This window comes from Barbus barbus (genome assembly GCF_936440315.1).
Source record: "Barbus barbus genome assembly, chromosome: 41".
Classification (NCBI taxonomy): domain Eukaryota; kingdom Metazoa; phylum Chordata; class Actinopteri; order Cypriniformes; family Cyprinidae; genus Barbus; species Barbus barbus.
In genome coordinates this window covers 21,539,031-21,560,241 of record NC_136719.1, presented here as the reverse complement: position 1 = coordinate 21,560,241, position 21,211 = coordinate 21,539,031, and the positions used below count along the sequence as shown (strand labels likewise).

Here is a 21,211-nt window from a genome sequence, read left to right as displayed (position 1 = left end):
TACTATGTGTTCATTGAGATAACAATAAGAGGGATCTGATAAACAGTGAGCCTTCGCTCCTTGACTGATATTTAAACCAGCGTTGAAGTGACGCTTGTGTGCTGCTTAAACATCATTGGCTGAACAGAGTAGCAACAAATCACGTCACATTTCAGCCCCGCCCTCTGCCGTCACGAGCGCCTGAGACACAAGATGCTGCATTGAGGACTGATGATAAAGACAGGCCCACATTCTGATTCAGACACTATGAATCCCTGAAGACACTATAAAATGTATATTTAGGTACGTTTTTACATCTCATGCGAGAAATTCCCATAAATGCCAATTATTACTTTATGTTTTATGGACGTGTGTAGGGTAGGCTGAGGCTAATAGTCACACATTTCAGTCCAGTTACTATTTCTCAGGATAGGTTTATTTCTGAATGTCAGTTTATGTATAGGCACAATTTTTAATACAAAATGTTGACACTGTATAGGATAGAATAAGAATACATCCTGTATAGGTATAAGTTGTCAAAATGGTAACCCATTATTATAGCATATTATATGAAATATAAAATTCAAAGCATAATTTAAGCCAATTACAGATATTATAAATATTAAATTAAGTCATTTTTTTAAGTAATAATGATAAAACTTGTAACACTTATATTGTCCCAGATATTAATGTGACAATAATGCCAAAAAAATACACATTTCAATGACAAACAGCATGTGACAATTAACCCCAATTTACCTTATAGTATAATCATAATAAGTGGTCATAATAGGAACATACTATTAAATAGCTTATTATATGAAATATAAAAAATGGAAAAAAATCGAACTATTAATTGATTATTACATAATTAAAAATATAGAACATGAAAACAATCTGCCCTGACATAACCTTTATGAAAAATACCCTTGTCTGACAAACCCATCAGTGGTATCGTAATATGTTTAGTTTTTTCCCCATATCAGTTCTGAGGTTTTACCATTGCAGCTCTAAATCTGAAAATAAACGTGAGTATGTCTTCTTGTAACCTTTTTGCAGTTTGAAACCAAAGTCTTTATTATTTTTTGTAACGGTTGCCTCGAATTTACCACAAAATCCTGTTTGCGAGAGAAAGCAGCCTATGAGATGGTGACACTTTTTAAAATCAGGAAGTGAATTCAGAAAGAAAGAGCGAGAGAGGAAATTCATGCAAGCAAAACTACTGCTCTGAGCTGCATACCTAGAGTCTGAACAGCTTTCTGCTTCTGTACGTGACATTGACATGAAAGAACGGGCAGGAAACGCTGATGGGTTACAGGAGAAACTCCATGCATTTTGAGCAGTCACATTGGTCTAAATATGAATAGCACAAATAAAGTTACAAACTCGACTGCAATTAGAGCTGAGGTGAGAAGACACGTAAGCTTGCAAAACACCATAAACAAATTTCTCAAACAGTTGGAGAGGGTTGAGGACCAGCAGCTCAGGACAGGACTAAAGGTTTTCCTCCACAGCATTCAAGGTGAGGCTGTCATGAAATTGTTTATTTTGTCCCCACTTGCTGATAGATTCCCGTATATCGTTTTGCAAGGTGTGATGTTGACTTTAGGGTCTTTAGGGGTCTAAGACTGACTTGCATGCTGTTTGAGTTTAACTCTATGTTGGAGCCAGATTCTGATAATATTTCATATCTAGATCATCCTCAGAAGAAAACAAGTTTACTAATAAGCTCCTTGTGTAAGTTAAAATGCACATTTGTGAGGAATTAGGCTTTTGACTGCTATTGATTGTTCCATTTTTGCAATATTATATTCGTTATCTTGAGCTTTGTAATAATGTCATATTATAAAATGTCCCAAATGTATATTTTAGAGAAGGCAGACAGACAAAAAGGAACATAAATGTTTTAAGTCATGTTAAATTGAATTAGCAGACGTCACCAAATGCACATGCTCCTCCATTAGACTGTGAGGATGAACTGTTACTACAGTCCGGATGTAGAATCAGAATCGTGGATGTTAATTTAAAGAGGTCCAGGTTGAAACATTAGCACGATCTTAGAGACGTCGTCATGCTGGCAAGCTTTTGAACACGAAGTGCTGGTCCATTTCCTGTCTGACGTTCTCTTGCTGCCCACGAAAGCCACATCCTCTCCATCTCAGGCACCACCTGTCTATTGAGTGCTACTCTTACACTTAGTATCTGACCTAATTATTTTTAGTTTCCATAAGATTACACTACTTTTTGTGGGGGGGGATTTGTTGTCTGATTTGATTTAATCTGGCATCCATCGAGCAGGACATAAAGTTCAGTTATGAACTTTTATACATTTATAAGCATTTATATACTGTGTTAGCTGTAAGCATTGACGTGCGTCAGAACATATAGTGTCACTCACTAATGCATCTTTAATATAGTGTTTGTTGATACTCCTTATAATTTACTTCCTCCTTGCACTTCCTCTTGTAAGCGTTTTATGCATCCGTCACACTACACTCTTAAAAATAAAGGTGCTTCAAAAGGTTCTTCAAGCGATGCCATCGAAGAACTATTTTTGGTTCCTCAAAAAACCATTCAGTCAAAGGTTCTTTAAAGAAAGAACCTTTTTATAATCTGAAGAACCTTCTTTCACCACAAAGAACCTTTTGTGAAACAAAAATGGAACCATAAACCATCTTTAGGGAACCATTTAGACAAAAAGGTTCTTCTATGGCAAGCACCTTTAGTTTTTAAGAATTTAGCTCAATATGAAGACTTTATAAGCATAACTCACACTTTATTTTTCTGTAAAACAGCTAAAATTAAGAAGAGATATTTTCAGTAATTACTGTATACAGTATGTAAAGCTTGCCACAGTGATGTTAAGATATTCTGGGTGGTCTCTGAGGTATTCTGGTTGCTTATGATATTAATTCTATCATATAGTCCCTAGATTTTTAACCCATTTTATTGTTTTCCATTTGGTCACTTGCAGTAACCAGCATTACTAATGATGTCTGGAAACAAAGTTGCAGAACAGACCAGATCAAATAGTAAAAAAACAAGTGGATGCTCTTTGAATATGATTTATGTAGCCCACATAGTCATATGATGATTCAAATTATGCTTGATGGGAATAAAATAAAAGTGAAGGAAACTGTGAAGGGGAAGTCATTGCTGTTGGCTTCTGAGCATAGGGATTTGAGAATAGGACTGATACATTTAAATGCTGCTTACTGCAGGGAGCCAAGAGAGTGGGAGACAGGCAGAGTGACAGCGAACTAGGGAAGAAAGAGAAAGGGGAAAATATATTTATGAGTGCTAGATCTCCAAAACAGAGATTACAAATCAGATATTTTGAAAAACATCTTAGTGGGGAATTTTGGGTGAACTGTCCCTTTAAGAGTTTGTTGAAATAACCTGATCTATGAGCAATAGTAATAGTAACTAATCCACTAATCAATAAAGAAGCAAATCGATAAAAAGAAAAGAAAATGAGAGACATTCAAACAAATAACTGAATGCCCTCTTCCTAAATGTTCAGTTGAATTGTGTTCTATATGACACCTGTCTTCATGATTGATAGCAATCAATAGCTCATATTATTGATTTGTAAACTCAGTACGACTGCCAATAAAAAGGCAACTCCTTCCTCTACATGATTATTTCTTAGAAATATATACAGTATAAATATATATATATATATATATATATATATATATATGCATTTGGGTTATTTTGATTAGGTACAAAATTACTAAATACTAGCTAACTAACACAATAAAAACATGAAACATGATAGCATAATAAAAAGCAAGATTTTAGAAATTTAAAAAAAAATTGAATTATCTGTTTTTGCAAATAAACTTTTCATATAAATATATATATATATATATATATATATATATATATATATATATATATATATATATATAAATTCAATGGGGTGATGTATTTTTTTTTCTCTAGACTTCCAAATAGTCTAGCATGGGACAGCAATTTTTTTTTTTTTTTTTTTGTACTCTCATCCCTGCTAGCTGTTACTGAGGCGATATTTCAAAAGGTACACCTTTGTACCCTAACGGGTTCATATTAGTATCTTAAGGGTACATATTAGTATCTAAGGTGTACATATTAGTGTCTAAAAGGTACATAGTACCTTTTGAAAGGGTTCTGCACCAGAGACAGCTTTTGTACCTTTTTTTCTGAGAGTGTATTGAATCAATTCAAGTGTAGTATTTACTCGATGTACAATTTAATCAAGCCCACTTGACAAACAGATCAGTCGATAAATTTGTCAATAATATTGCATGCCCTCACACAATCACCTAATCATTCATACACACCTTGGCAAGGACAGTGAGTGCACAGAGTAGGGGGTAAGATATGGAGATAGAGAATGGGAGCCAGAGACTAGATGGAATCAGTGCATGAAGGAGGAGGAGTTTAGCCTCGGAATACCTTGGTAACAAGCAAGCTCAGTGTCTAGAAAAGAAAAGGTGGGGGGACACGGCAGCTCCTGAATCACTGTACTGACTGTGACTGTGATATGTGGCACATTGCTGCCTGATACGGCACTGGTGCAAAATTTGCTTGATTGATGTGTCAGTCTCGATTAGTTTTACATGTAACCACATATTTGTGTTTTTCTTGTGCGGTTGACCCTCTTTCCCTGTCAGAACCTTCAATGCTTTACAGTCTGTCTTTATTCCTCAACACATCACTGATTCTCGCTTTTTAAGCAGGAGAGAGTGTGCGAGTGAGAGAAAAGAGAGGGAGAAGACAAGGGAGGGAGGGAGGGAGAGCGAGAGGAGGGGGTAGCAGGCTGTGGAAAGCAGGGGCTGGGAGCTGTCTGGCTGGTGACAAGGGCAGAGAGAGAGAGAGAGAGAGAGAGAGAGAGAAGCAGGAGATGGAGAGAGCAGGGTATTCCTGCACGGTGCCGTTCTGCGTGGGTTTGAAGAAGACCTTCCACTGGAGAGATCTGAGGGACCCTTGTTCATGATGCGTGACTCGTCTAAACCTTTGGCGTGAGATGCAGCTTCCTCTCTAGAACGAAGCATGATTGTCTTGCATGTCTGCTTTATTGACATCCCCGACTGCTTGACGCACCGATCACCGAAGGCGTGATGGATAGACTCTGTGTGGGGACACTGGGATCTCTCTCTGTGGACTTGCCGTGACCATTTGCACCGATACATGTGGCATGTAGACTGACTCCCCAGTTTGACTCTTCAGTCTGTCAGCGTCTCCTGCGCACACCGTGGAGCAGGTTGGTGAAATGATGTGCCTTGATCTGAGGTTATCAGTTCTGCATGTCTCCCAGATGTAATTTTACTTTTTGTCATCCTTGAAGGAATTTTCGATCCTGTTTCTATCTCGTGCATTGTCATTTTTGCCTTCAAATCTGCCTCTTGTTGAATGTAGTCAATGGAATCGGGAGCATGCTTTTCATGCAGGTGTGGAGAGGTGGGCACATGTCTGCATGCTTAAAATAGGTGTGAGAGGACAGCAAAATGAATAGGATGAAGTCTGGGAAGAAACATGAAGCTGTGAAAGAGCACAAAGGATATTAGCTAATTTTTTTCCCACTCTAGGGAATGAGGTCACGGTTCACTTCTTTTTGACATACTTGCCTGAATTGTCTTATTCTGTGATTTCTTTCTGCTGTGGAAGACATTGAACAAGCAAAGGAGAAGATTATTTGACTCTTTGAATTTATTTTCTGTCCTTGGTCTGTTGAGAAATTCTGGACCACATGAACCGAGCCGGGACGTCACAGTCAAAAACTACCTACCTTATCTCCCTCACGCTGGTGAAGGTAGAAACCACTGAGGAGAATGAGTTGGAGAGGTCCAGGCCAGCTGTGGGGGAAGCAGTGTACGATTCTGATGGAGCGAAATATCTCAAGCACGCTGGATCCAATAATGAGGGCCAGGAACGACAGAAAATGGGTGAGGCTGTTGAGCTGGAAGCTGGAGAATCTGTCAAATTCTCAGTGGAACAGGAAATACTCCAAAGCCCAAGGGAGGACAAGGCACTTTTTGCAGATGGTGTTCATCCCCAAAAATCAATGATCTCACCCTCCACGGAGAATGGAAGAGCCAGAGAGTCCATTGGAATGCCTCAAACCTCTTTCCCCCGGGATGTAGCCAGGCATCTTGGTGACATCCCAGTCCGTGCGACCCAGCGGCCCGTGTCGCTCCTTAAAGCTCATGGCGGTGGCCGTGAATTCAAGGAGTCCAGAGAGAGCATCCATGCCTCCTCCAAGAGCCTTGACCGTAAGGACAGTCGGACCAGGATCCAGTCCCCAACCAGCCCGACTCCTGGATCTTTTCGGGCATCGTGGGCTGTAAGCGAAGTGAAACCTTGCGATGAAGACCTCAAAGGGGGTGTTGGAATGAAGAGGCCCACTGAAGGGGACATCATAGCCATGCGAACCCAAAGCCCTCGAGCTGAGAGATTAAAGGCAGGATCTACATCTCTTCCGACCCCTGTCGCCTTGATTACCAAGCCTCAACGCAAAGGAAAGAGTCGTACCTTGGACAACAGTGACCTGAACTGTCTGTCCGAGGACCTCCTGAAGTGTAAAGGTGGTCAAATGGTAGCAGACTTTAGAACAGCTCAGTCCCAGGGGGCTTCAGCACGTGACCGCAAGATGCTAAGATTTATTAGTGGCATTTTTACCAAGAGCACTCCAGTTGCAACCAGTGCAACCATTGTGACCCCGGTCTATAGCACCATTCAGAGGGAATCCAGTGAGGAAGAAGGTAGGAGTACATGACTTACTCATCCATACACAACTCAAACACTCAGATAATTAGAAGTAGGATTGTTTCACATTTTGTTAATGAGGGCTTCCTTGTATATGAACGTCTGCAATGCATCTACAAGTTTTCAAAATACTACAATTACATTAAAGGGATTGTTCACCTCAAAATGGTGCCATTCTAAACCCAAATTACTTTATTTCTTCTGTGGAACACAAAAGGAGATTTTTTTTTTAAGTGTTTTTATCCATGCAGTGAAAGAGTTTAAAACAATATTCAACCCCACGGAATTTTATTGTCTGGAAAAAATGCATTTTTAAAAACATTTTTTTGTATTCCAAGGAAGAAAGAAAGTCATACAGGTTTGGAATGACATGAGGACTGATTACACTTTTTATTATTTATTCAACTGATATAGTGTCTTCTTGTTTAAGTTCACATTTATTTTAAAAACTGACATGTGGAAGTCTATACACACATTTAGGGGAATTCTGGTTTTATTAATTCTAATGCCTAGGGATGTAGATTTAAGACGCTGAAAGCATCCTAGTCTTTTCTTTATAACCACCCCCTACTGTTTCTGTTTCTGCACTGGAAAAATTGGAATGGGAAACAAATTTGATAAAACCCATGCCACAGGCATCATAATTTTGCCCAACATCCTAATCCCATCTTTGATGTACCACCCACTTCCTGTATTCTGATCTCATTCTTTCATGGAAGCTTCAATCCTTTCAAAACCAGCCTTTTAATTTCAAACCATATCCAGCCATGAATTTTATCAGTCTAAACTGGAGGTGAAGCATTGGTTTTAGACGCAGGCAGTATCTGAATCCACAGGCAGCTGGATGGATAAGGTTCAATTTTGCCACATGCATTTCAAACCCACCCGAGCGAAGTAAGTCGGTTTTGCTTCTAATGTTACAGAGATGCCTTCGACTCATTTATATTCAGAGCTTGTTGAACAAAGGATTTATTTCAAACGTCTATATTTCTCGACAATATAGATTTGATAATTAGGCACCTCATTTGCTAAGATATAATTGGTAATTGCTCAATTGCACAACTCAGTATAGAGGTGTGTGGTCATCCTACGAGCAAAAGGTCTGATGTGTCTGTACACACAACGCATGCGCACACAAAATATGTACGTATGTGTTCTCCGAACAGAAGCAGCGGCTAGAGGTGGGGTTGTCATGGCAACAGGGAGGGCTGCTGAGAGAGTTGCCTGTTGTGTGCCTGTGTTATGCCAGGGAGCGAGCCACAGATGAAATGAATGGGAGTGAGGGTATGCGAGGAGGGGTCCTTTTGAAAACGAGAGAGACCAGCTTTAGAATTTGACACATAGAGCGTCCGTTTAGATGGAGGGGGTGGCGTGTAGTATATGGCACATAAGGATCGCACTGTCTAACCGCACTGGCTCGACTCCTGATGTGCCCTGCCGTACAATGACCTCATAGAATTGCGCTGAATTTGGAGGGGGTTAAACCTCTTCCGTTGTGTCGTGGGTGGCGCGTGAGAGAGGAAACTGCAAACGGCATGAGTGCCAACTCAGATCGTAAGCCGTGAACTCCTGCATCTGTGCGTCGTGAGCTGCTTTAATCAGTCCACGGTGTATTGCACCGAACAAAAGCATCTCATCCACCGCTTGATGCACCCACAGCTGTGAAGGCAGACAAAAAAAATGAAGTGACATGCCCGTCTATCACTGGGTGCCGGGTCTGAACTGCTGGTGAAAAATAGCGAGCGTGTGCTAAGACTTCCAATATAAAGCGGAGAGGGGTGTGGGAGCTCCATGCTCGCTGCTGCACGGATACACCTGCAGTCCTTCACGCCCTGTGAATTATCAGAGATTTATAACACCTCCAGATGAACCGTCATCCGAGGCTACGGTACAATCAAAATGCATTTCGATGCAGCATAGAAATGTGCAACAGAAGGGCAACGCCTGATCTGTGTTTAAATGGACACAGATTGGTCTAAGAAACAGAACGCAGCCTTAGGCCTGAACTGACTTTGATAGTCGCGAAAAATAACGTGGTGAGACGTGACGTGATAAGGTCATTAATTCTGCTGCGCAGTGAGTGTTGTGATTACCATGTAATCATAAAATCATGTCAAACTCGCTCCTCCTGTAAGTGAGTCATCTGAAGTTTCACGTCACTGACATCAAGGGTTAGAACGAGGGGATTTAAGCCGTAGATCAATATGAGAGATCTTTTTTGGAAAACAGAAATGCGGTAGCTGATCTACTGAGACATAATATTCATAAATCAGCACATATCCCATTCCATTTTCTGTAATATGATTCATTCATCTATTTTTCTGTTGTACTTTTATTAGTGGCGCTTGCTAAGCACCTCTAATGCAGACCAGGATATGACCAAATATAGAACCCCAAATTGATCTGAATTAGATATGAGACTCTTCCTGTTTACCTTCTTTTTGTCATTGGTTTAATACCATGCCAATGCAACACCTTTCGAGGTATCAAAAGTCTGTTTCGCCATCTTCAGTGTTTTGGTGTAATGTTGACTAAGTTTGGTGATGATCACATTTCCCAGGAGTGTTTGAAAGCTTGAAAAAAAATCCAAATTCAATCTGAATTAGCCTGCTTCCTGTTGTGCGGAGCTAATGACTAGTATTTAGAGAGTTTGGTGACTGCAGGTAAAACTAACCCAAGCACTTTTATCAAAAGGGGTCACCCTGTTAAATATAGAATATACATCTTGGGGACAGATTTTTTTTTTTTTTTTTTTTTTTACTTTGGAAACCACCCAAAACCACTTAGAAACTGCATTGCAACACATTAAAACACAAAAACACATTAAAATCCTCTCAAACACACTGCAGTGTCATAGCACGGGGGAAAGGTGTTTTTGTCACTAATTTGAAGTTATGAGTTAACTTTGACTTGCTTTTTTTTCAGCATCTTGTACCAATAGCCAGGAATGGACCCTAACTCGTGCTATTCCAGAACTGCGATTGGTGAGAAAAACACTTATTTATTTAATTCCTTAAGCATGTAAACAACAATTTCAAATCGTTTTAGGCATACATCTATGAAAACAATATTTCAGTTGGTTAAGTGCACTAAAAAGATTTATTTTTAATTTTTTGTCATACTGTTGAGTAAAGATACATCTTTGCCTCTAGGGGAAAAAAAATCTGAAATGAGATCTCTTTAAAATCCAAAACGTTTCTTCTAAACACCAACAAAATTAAAAGAGGATAAATGGAGTCTTTTGCTTAAATCCTGCTTATGCTTCTCATGAGAAAAGACCCTAGTTGTCTCATATGTGTCCTCAGAAGGTTCAGATGAGATCTCAACAATGTCATACTGATATAAATTTAATTTTTTTGGAGTAAGAATATTATCTTTCTGCCGCATACAGGGGGTTCTGGGTAGCATTCGCAGCGGAAAATCTGCTCTGGTAAACAGATTCATCACAGGAAGTTATCTTCCACTTGAGTCACATGAGGGTGAGAACTTCGTTGTTTCTCATCTCTGCTATGAGGACTGTCATTTTAACCATTTAGGGGCGTTATTGTTATCTTATCTTTCGCTTTTGTCCTTATTTTCTTCTTTGGAAGGTGGAAGGTATAAAAAAGAGGTGCTGGTGGAGGGACAGAGTCATTTATTGCTGATCCGAGAGGAATCTGGCCCATCAAATGCACAGGTGTGTTCATTTCTGCAAAGTACACTTGAGACAGAAATTTGGCTTAAGTTTGCATCTTCCTCTTTTTATACTTAACAGTAGTTGTCCGGCCCATTAAACCAGATGTGTTTAACTAGAAACTGAAGAAGACTTTTTGCAATTACGTAATAGCGAATATAGGAAATAATAAGAATTCTGCATTCTTATGTTTTTTTTATGAATTGCTTCTGACACATTTTGAATTATGCATAAAATTGAGCTTGCGTAGCAAGAAACATTTGCATGTACATATTCATGTAGAGTATATTTTGGGGCTAGATTTTGATTAAAAAATACAGCAAAAACTGAAATTTTGTAGAACACTATTACAAGTTAAAATAACTTTTTTTATTTGAATATATTGTAAAATGTGAATTATTTCTGTGATTCCAAATCAGAATTTTCAGCATCATTACTCCAGGCTTCAGTGTCATATGATCCTTCAGAAATCATTCTAATATGCTGATTTGCTGCTCAAGTAACATTTCTTATTATTGTCAACATTGAAAACAGCTGCTTAATTTAAAAAAAAAAAAATTCAGAAAATTTGATGAATTTTTTTCTGGATTCTTTAATGAAAAGAAAGTTCAAAAGAAAAGCAATTATTTAAATTGTAACAATATAATATAAATATTTTTACTGTCACGTTTGAACAATTTAAAGCATTATCGCTAAATAAAAGTATTGAATTCTGAAAATAAAATCGGAACTTTTCGGACCTCAAACGTTTGAACAGTAATGTATTCTGCTTTGAAGGAATAGTTCAAACAGATATTTGACGAAAATTCACTCACCCTTAAACCATCCAAGATGTAGAGGAGTTTGTTTCTTCATCAGAACAGATTTGGAGAAATCTCTCGCTCTGTCCAAACAGCTGATAAAAACTCCAATAATCCACATGACTGCAGTCCATCAATTAACATCTTGCAAAGCAAAATGCTACAGGTTTACAAGAAACGAATCCATCATTAAGGCATTTTAACTTTAAACCATTGCTTCTGGCTATTATGAATGCAAAATTTCTCCAAATCTGAGGGTGATTAACTTTCGGCAAATTTTCATTTTTGGTTGAACTATTACTTAAAAAGCTATTCCTTTTTTCCCTCTTTTTCATTCCTAAATTTGTGATTGTAGATCTGCAACTGGCTTGATGGAGTCATCCTAGTTTTTAGTCTGGAAAATGAAGCAAGTTTCCAGGATGTGTACAAGAAATACAGTGAGCTAAGCGCACATCGTAACATAGCAGAAATCCCCATTATAGCGGTTGGAACGCAAGGTAAGAGCTACTTTTGTCTTGGTTTCGGGGTGATATATTGAGCGGTATGACGCTCTATGTTTGTTTTTCTTCCTGCAGATAAGATTAGCAGCACTAATGCACGTGTGATTGAGGACAAGAGAGTCCAGCAGCTGTGTATAGATGTGCGTCGCTGCACTTATTTTGAGACCTGTGCCACATATGGACTTAATGTGGACAGAGTATTTAATGAAAGTGAGTTTCGTCTCAAAATAGGGGCTAAAATAGCACAATACTTTTGAACAGGATGCAAGTGTTGATTGGACAATCTTGTTTCCCACTTAGTGACTCACAAGATTGTCGCTGCCAAGAAGCAAGCCGCCCTTCTGGCCTCCTGTAAATCTCTCCCAAACTCCCCGAGTCACTCAGGGGCCTCGACTCCAGTGTCAGGGCCCGGACAGGTATCTCAGGCCTCACGAGTCTGTCTGATGCTTGGATGATCTCATGAAAGCTGTCAAAAATGTCTGGGTCATAATAATCTAATTATCATTACTGTAATGCAAAAAAAGTACATTTGTGAAATAAAATTATAAGCATTTATTATTTCTCATAGTAAATTAACTTTTTTTAAATATTTTTTTTTTGTTGTTTTTTTGCACTACAATATTGCAAATTTGGGGAGAAAATTGTCACTTAAATTTATATAATAAATGAAATTAAACTTTTTTTTTTGTACAATTTTTGTTTATTTATATATACATTTTTTATTATTTATTTATTTATTGAAATATGACCTGGACATTTCTTTGTGAGACTGACTTTTATCATTATAATTCTTGTGAAGTATTTTCATTAATTAAATACCGTGATGGTGTTGTTCTGTCAATATTGCCGAGTGTAAAAATTTGCTCTGACAAAATGTTCTGATCTGATTCATTAAATATTATATGCTATGCAGAAAATCAGATATTTAGTCACATTTTGGTTGAATTTTATGTCAGTACTGTGGTATGAACTTTAATTACATAAATAATTATAATAACTTATAATAATTAAAATAACTTTCTTGGACAAGAAACTACACAGTTATATTTTATTATAGATCAATTATAAATTATTACATATTTAAATGTATTCAATTAAATTTTCAGACCAATGCATTGCACATTTTTACACTTTTTTTACATTGTGAAACTTTTCTTGTCTCCATCCATCTGTCTACAACATTGACCATTCCAACCTCTGTCTCATTCTTCTCTCCATCCCATCATCCTCTTTTAGGCCAGTAATGGGGGACAGAGTAGTGATTACCCCTCCTCTTTGCCTTCTACCCCTGTGATAAGTCACAAAGACATACGGGGTGGGGCAAGTGGAGACGGGGGCTCGCAAAGAAATCTGCCCCGACGACGGACATCTTTATTTGCGGTTAGTTCTTTGAGCTCATTACAAAGAGAATCAAATCTTGCCAGGTAGATTTTGTGCAACACCAGTGAAACTATACAGAAAATTTGATATTATATCACATATATTTTAAAATACAATTGGACTTGAATCTAATTGATATATCAGAGCTGATGTGTGTCATTTTTTTATGTTGACTGGGAAACCTGTTCAAAAACAGTCATTGTTTTCTTTTTGGTGCAGAAATTTCACACCTCACCTTTAAATGCTGTATAATAAAGAAGAAGCATGACTATATCTTTAGTCCTAGTTTCTGTATGTGAACTCTCGTTGTCACTCTAAAATTCACCTCATCTCATGAGTCACATCTGTTTCCTTCCTTTATGTGTTTCATCTTCATGTTATCTGTACTTTATTCAACGTGTCTGTTATTTTAGAACCGTCGCGGGAGTGACTCTGAAAAAAGAGCTTCTGATAGCAGAAGTGACATGAGCAATCGATCAATTCTTATTAAACAGGTAAGTGTAAGATGCCAGCATTGACTCGAGGATAAGACTTCTGTGTGGCCCCAGTAGCCCCAGAAAGTGTTTGGACACGTAGAAGACACTTTAAAATCTCTGAATCTCATTGCATTCTGACAAAAAAGAATGCTTTTTCTTTGTTAGGGGACTTTGTGGAAACGCAGTGAACGCTCTTTAAATAAGGAGTGGAAGAAGAAGTATGTGACGCTGTCAAACAACGGCATGCTTATGTATCATTCAAATATAAATGTGAGTAAGGCTCTTTTGCAATTCATAGGGTTTTCTGTTTACAGAGCACTAAATGCTTCCTGTACGCTTGTTTTTATAATCACATTTTGCTGGGGTTTTTTTTTTGCTTTATTAATTGCATGTAGAGTACATTTATTATTTTATTTATTTATTATTACATTTTATTGTTTCATATTTTTAAAGAATTATTGAATAATTGTTATTATATTATTATGTTATTATATTATATTATTATATATTGTCAAGTTGAACTGCCTTAAAAAGTTAAATGGAAAATACTCAGAATTCATAGAATTCTATAATATAATCATTTTATGTTATATTTAGTGCTGTCACACGATTAATCGCATCCAAAATAAAAGTTTTTGTTTACTTAAGATACGTATGTGTACTGTGTATATTTATTATGTATTTATAAATACACAAACATGCATGTATATATTTCAGGAAAATATGTTATTTTTATATATTAAATATATTTATTTATAATATAAATTATATGAATATAAATATAAATACATGTCAATATTTTCAAAATATATACATGTGTGTATTTTTATATACATAATAAATATACACGGAAAACACACATATTATGCAAACAAAAACGTTTTTTGGATGCGATTAATCGCGATTAATCGTTTGACAGCAGCAGTATATTGTTATATTATAATTGCTTATAATTATATTTTGGGTGTGGATTTGTCATTTGGTTGTAATGGTTAAAATCCAGAAAATGTTTTCAAATATTACTCTGTTTGTTGGCCTAGGTTTTTTTGTTTGAAAAAAATCAATGGTACTTGCATTATTTTGCATTATAGTATTTCTAAAACCAATTCAAAACCCCAAAGCTTTTATGTTGTGCTATTTTTGGCTGTAGAAAAGCAGCATATTCTAGATTGTGTAACTATTGCTCATACTATATATGTATGATTGCAGGAGTTCTTGCAGAACGCTCAAGGTAAGGAGATTGACTTATTGCGAGTTACAGTGAAGGTGCCAGGAAAGCGTCTTCATCGTGCAGTTACTCCCGGCGGACCGTCCCCTGGCCCTACTCTCGTCCCCGTGCCCGGTGTAAATGGACTCGGTAAAGACAAGCAATCATCCGAAGGGGGAGCTACATGTAAATGATTCTCTTCCTCTCATTTTCAAATGTACTCGATCACAAATAAAGTAATTTGAAAGATTTCTCAATGCCATGATTTCTGTTTTTTTTTTCCAGCAAATCTTCTGACTGTAGAAGAGGCTTCAAGAATTGGTTTGTCATTTCATAATGATCAGAAGGTGAAACGTTGCCCGTCATCTGTGTCTAATAAAGGCTTCAGTGTGGGTACGTAAATATTGTATTTATAGTTTCCACTCATTCTTTCTGTATGAGTGTTGAAGAATAATTATTTAAAGGAATAGTTCACCAAAAAATGAAAATTTTGTCAATATTTATACACCCTCATATCATTCCAAACCTGTATGATTTTCTTTCTGATGTTTTGAAGAAAGCTGGTAATCAAATAGTTGGTCTCCATTGACTTGCATAGTATTTCTTTCCCTAATATGGAAGTCAATCGGGACCAACAACTGTTTGGTTCTTCAAAATATCTTCTTTTGTGTTCAACATAAGAAAGAAACGTATACAGATTTGACATGAGAGTAAGTAAATGATGACAAAATTATCATTTTTGGGTGAACTATTCCTTTAAAAGTAGAAATGCTACTAATTGGACAATGACAGTAGCTCATCAGCACTCTATTTCCAACATTCAGTTGTTGGTTCATATGCAGATCTATTCATTGACAGTTCATTTTTACTCAATGAAATTTACAAAAGTGCATCATTCTATTTTTTTTTTCTAAATTTGTAAGGTTCATGAATGCCAGTGTTAGTTTTATTAGTTACATTCAATGTTAATGTCCATGTTTGATACTGTAAATATTATTTATTGCTAAAAAAAATAAAATATGAAATATACCTTATGAATAAAATAATAAATGTTTTAAAATGCTATTGTATTATTATTATTATAATTAAATATACTCAATATAATTAATACAAATGTGATTGTATTTTGGGTGTGGACATCATCAGAATGGTTACAAATCTTTTGCAGGAAATGTTTTGAAATTTCTGGCATCTTTTTTGTATCATCTTAACAGACTCGGGTATTGAGGGGGCTACAAGTCCTCCTTTAGGAAAGGACCACATCCCATCTTCTCCAATGACCGACAGGAAGAAGAAGAAACGAAACAGAAGTATTAACTTGAAAGGAGACGCAGCGGCTGGGCAGGCTGAGGGTAAGAGATCAGTTTTATGAAAGATTGCCAGACACCACAATGATTCAGTTTCACTGATAAAGCAATCATTATTAGTACTATGGTGAATAGTTAAGGTGAATTTGCTTTCCTCTCTTTTCCAATGTGGGCCTGATTAATTGTTTCCTTTAAGGTCCTTTTACAATCTCTTTTACTTCTTTCTTTCCTGTCTTTTCTTCCTTTCTTTCCTCTTATCCTCTGCCGCCCTGGACTAATTTCTTGCACCGCAAGCCAAGCGCAAAATGTGGAAATTAAAAAGCTTTGGTAGCTTGAGAAACATTAACAAAACAGGTAACGTGAATGTATGAAACGAGTGGCTGAGCTGACTCTGTCTCGCTGTCTTTTCTGCAGTATGTGTCCATCTCTTGTCACATCATTAGATTACAGCAAATTGGTCTGAGTGTTTCTGTCTGTGTTCCTGTCTCTCTCAAACACATAATTATACTGAGACGATACATTAGGCCGAGGACATTATGGGTGTTTTTATTGATCCCTTCCTCTCGTGTAAATGACTGTTGCTCTCCCCCAAACAGAAGAGGAGAGCACAGACTTCATCATCATATCCAGCACAGGACAGAGCTGGCATTTCGAAGCCCAAAGTCAAGAGGATAGGGACGCCTGGGTTCAGGCCATCGAAAGCCAGATCTTTGCAAGTCTACAGAACTGTGAGAGCAGAAATAAGGTAAATACAAATGTATCTGATCTTTATCAGCCTGACAATATGAGAAATATCATTTAAACATTTACCACACAAACCTTTATAAGCTTTTGAGAACACTTTTGCACTTATGTGCAATAAGTATCAAAAGGGCCATTAAATTATCCATTTATTTTTTCCTATGGTCAGTATATCTGTATAAAGGAATAGTTCACCATAAAATTATAATTTAGGGAAAATTTACTCACCTTCAGGTCATCCAAGATGTAGATGAGCTTGTTTCTTCTTCAGAACATATTTGGAGAAATTAGCATTACATCACTTGCTCACCAGTAGATCCTCTGCAGTGAATGGGTGCCGTCAGAATGAGAATCTAAACAGCTGATAAAAACATCACAATAATCCACAAGCAAACCACGCGACTGCAGTCCGTTAGAACGGTTTTTCACTGTTTTCGCTTGTAAACTATCCTTGAACTATTTCTCTCCTGATTCAGACGAGATGACGTTTTCACCAGAGAAAATTTTTAGTTTCTTACAACCACAAAGCTTTTCACTTCACAAGACATTAATTGATGGACTGGAGTGGCGTGGATTACTTGTGAATTTTTGTGATGTTTTTATCAGCTGTTTGAACTCTCATTCTGACGGCACCCATTCACATCCATTGGTGAGCAATTGATGTAATGCTACATTTCTACCTAAGGTTGAGTACATTTTAAGCATAATTTCATTGTGAATTATTCCTTTAACAGTTTCCTTCTACTAAAATAAAAGGGCAATAATTTGTTAATTTGATTGTTTCCAGACCAAAAAGGATGCTGATTCATCCTACATAAATCATGTTAGGCAGCAATATACTATACATATGAACAGTTTGCCCTGTAATATTACAAAATAATGGACTTACTTTTCAACTCTCAGGCTCGAAGGAACAGCCAAAGTGAAGCTGTTGCCCTGCAGGCCATTCGAAATGCCAAAGGGAACGACCTCTGTGTGGACTGTGGAGCACCAAGTAAGTGCTGTCCTGAAATAAGGTCTTGTAGTGGAAATGTAAACAACATAAAATACTGTATGTTGAGATCTCTGTCATTGTTCAGTATATGAGAACATTACGGTGTCCTTGCAGATCCAACATGGGCGAGTCTTAATCTTGGTGCTCTAATCTGCATCGAGTGTTCGGGGATACACCGGAACCTGGGGACGCACCTGTCCCGTGTGCGTTCACTAGACCTGGACGACTGGCCCAGTGAACTCACAAAAGTGCTTACGGCTATAGGCAACCATATGGCCAACAACATTTGGGAGACCTGCACCCAAGGGCGCCAAAAGTTGACACCTGAGGCAACAAGGTGAGCTGACTTTGACTGTGAATAAATGTCATTGTGGACTGTGCTTCAGTCATATTTGTTTTAAAGAGGCACAAAGAAGAGCAGAAAAAAATTATGTAGTATGCACAACTAAATAGAAAAAAAAACTAAGAAACAAATGCTGCAAATTTTGCAAGTTTGGGGTTAAGATCTTTTCAATGTTTTTGAAATACTTCTTCTATACCCACCAAGACTCTGTTTATTTGATCAGAAATACAATAAAAACGACAATATTGTGAAATATTATTACAATTTAATTTAACTATTTTCTATTTTAATATATTTTAAAATGTAATTTATTCCTGTGATGCATTGCTGAATGTTCCACATCATTCTTCCAGTCTCCAGTGTCACATGATCCTTCAGAAATCAGTGCTCAGGAAACATATTAACAGTTGTGCTGCTTATATTCATAATATTTTTTGTGGAAACCCTGAGTACATTTTTTTCAGGACTCTTTGATGAGTAGAAGTTTGAATAGAAACATCACAAGAATTCTTTTGCAATGTTAAAATCTCTTTACTGTCACTTTTGATCAATTTAATGCGTTCCTGTTGAATAAAAGTATTAATTTATTGAAAATGTCCTAAAGACCCAAAATTGTTCATTCTGTTTGAAGCAAGTTTACAAACCTCCTAGTGGCAGATGAACCACTTATATCCAAAATACATTATCTGAAAATAATTCTTACACAATTTTGTACGTCTCAAACAAATTTGCTTCTAAATGCATAAACCTGTTTTAAGATAATGATTTTGAAATGATTGTTTTGCAGCATTAACCAAAAACATAAAAATGCAATGCAATGCCAAATTGCAATGAAGCAGTCTTCATCATGACAGTGTAAAGACATAATGTCTAATGCAGTTAGCCACTATGATAATAATTTGGCTTTTGCTTTGTGTTTGTCTCAGAGAGCAGAGAGAGTCATGGATCCGTGCCAAATATGAACAGCGGGCATTTGTGTCGCCCTTGCCGGCTCAGTGTTCAGAGGACACAATGTCAACTTCGTTGCTTAAAGCAGTAATCGACAGAGACCTTCCCAAACTTCTGCTGCTCCTCGCACACAGCACCAAGGAAGCGATCAACGTCCCGCCAGAGGGAGCAGCACAGCAGCAGCACAGCGCTTTACATGCAGCCTGCCAGCTGGGCGATGTAGTCATGACGCAGCTGCTGGTCTGGGTGAGTTATTGAGCCTGTTTCTTTGAGTTAAAGGAATAGATCACCCAAAAATGGAAATTGGCTGAAAATGTACTCACCCTTAAACCATCAAGGTGTAGATGCGTTGGTTTCTTCATAAGAAAAGATTTGGAGAAATTTAGCATGACATCACTTGCTCAGCAATGGATCGTCTGCAGTGAATGGGTGCCGTCAGAATGAGAGTCCTGATAAAAACATCACAATAATCCACAAGTAACCCACATGGCTCCAGTTCATCAATTAATGTTTTGTTAAGCGAAAATCCTCATGTTTGTCAGAAACAAAGGCTTTTTAACTTCAAACCGTTGCTTCCTGCTAAAATATGAATTCATAATAATGCTTCCTCCAATGAAAAAGTCCTCTCACATCAAAATCCACCAAAATATTTGTTTAGAACTGTTCTGGACATCTGTTAATATTTCACTCCAGATTCAGACGAGATAACTTTTTCACTAGAGAAAGCAATAATATGGATAGAGGACTCGAATTTTAGATGGAAGCAAAGGTTTAAAGATAAAAACGTCTTAATGATGGATTTATTTCACACACATGTAGCTTTTCACTTCACACGATCTTAAGTGATAGACTAGAGTGGTGTGGATTACTTGTGGATTATTGTGAAGTTTTTAACAGCTGTTTGGACTCTCATTCTGACGGCACCCATTCACTGCAGAGGATCCATTGGTGAGCAAGTGATTTGGTAACAAATTTATCTTGGATGGCCTGAGGATGAGTGAACTTTCTTTTTGGGTGAATCATTCCTTTAACTCTTGCACTTTCAGGATTGCATTGTTTGCACATTTCTGATGATTTTTGTTTTGTTTTTTGCTTAATTGTTCTCAACAGTATGGCAGTGATGTGAAGTCAAAGGATCCGCAAGGTAGAACCGCACTGACGTTGGCGCGCCAAGCCGGCAGCAAAGAGTGTGCTGAGATTCTTCTCCAACACGGCTGCCCCGATGAGACGTCGCCCACCTCCCCGACACCTGTTCTGTCCCGCAAAAGTAGCATCACCAGTGTTGGACGTGTCAATTCCAGGAGGCGGGTCTCGTAACCCATGAACATTCATGATCATATAAACATTTTCTCCAGGACCATTTTTATTTCTTCATATATAGTTGTGTGTTCTTCTGTGTGTCTGTGAATTCCTGTCCCAGGATATCACCAACAACGCTGTATTTATATACTGTATGTTTATCCCTGCGGATTCCTCAGAAAAGGGAAAAGTAAAGAGAAAAGAAGAAACTTTTAATTGTCCATATTAGAAAAGGCTTAGAATGACAGCTACAAAATTTCAACATGCCTTTTTCAAAAAATGGAAACTGTTTTAACAGCTACAAAGCAATATTATTTATAATATGCTGATTAATATTCTGTACAATAGATTCATTACAAGATAAAATGTAGTTTGAGAGTTTCCCAAAACAATCTGAGGGAATGTATTTACCGTTATGACTGTCATCGTTCTTTAAAATAGACATCATGGCTGGGGGTAATGTAATGTAAGAACATGTTTATATTCAGAAGAAATAGTATTTGTCATTGTGCATCATTTCTAAAAATTATAGACAATAAACTCTGATCTTCAACCTCTCTATGGCACTGCTTGCTAAGTCTCCATCTTTTTTGATCAAAAAGCCAATCTTTCTACATCATCGAAGGCCTGTTTATTTTCAGACAAATCATCTGGTTAAAATATACATTTTGCTATCATACTGTACGTGTCAACATGAATGTCAAGTGACAGAATAATATGACTTTTATATATTGTGCATTAAAATATTCTTATTGTTTTTTGAGCTCATAATGCATGTAAAGACTGTCTAATGTTTCTTGGCTTTATTATCTCA

The 21,211-nt window shown here is 37.2% G+C and overlaps 1 protein-coding gene across 3 annotated transcripts; it reads left to right on the top strand.

The window, feature by feature from the left end:
* Window positions 1-1,159: 1,159 nt before the first annotated feature.
* Window positions 1,160-20,963, top strand: LOC306860771 (arf-GAP with GTPase, ANK repeat and PH domain-containing protein 1-like; the record flags this gene model as incomplete). Of its 3 annotated transcripts, XM_079402666.1 has the most annotated exons (19): window positions 5,714-6,725; window positions 9,655-9,713; window positions 10,121-10,208; window positions 10,320-10,405; window positions 11,558-11,699; window positions 11,778-11,912; window positions 12,003-12,118; window positions 12,939-13,082; window positions 13,496-13,576; window positions 13,724-13,828; window positions 14,768-14,951; window positions 15,051-15,158; window positions 15,980-16,117; window positions 16,367-16,426; window positions 16,669-16,817; window positions 17,717-17,807; window positions 17,922-18,144; window positions 19,077-19,344; window positions 20,209-20,963. In XM_079402666.1, the coding sequence occupies 19 exons, from the start codon at window positions 5,714-5,716 to the stop codon at window positions 20,413-20,415; spliced, it is 3,396 nt and encodes a 1,131-aa protein (XP_079258792.1). In that variant the 3' UTR covers window positions 20,416-20,963. The 3 variants fall into 3 exon arrangements, with proteins under 3 accessions (XP_079258793.1, XP_079258794.1, XP_079258792.1); XM_079402667.1 differs by lacking the exons at window positions 5,714-6,725; window positions 16,367-16,426 and adding an exon at window positions 1,160-1,501; XM_079402668.1 differs by lacking the exons at window positions 5,714-6,725; window positions 16,367-16,426 and adding an exon at window positions 1,222-1,501 and having other exon boundaries at window positions 14,768-14,915.
* Between the last annotated feature and the right edge of the window lie 248 nt (window positions 20,964-21,211).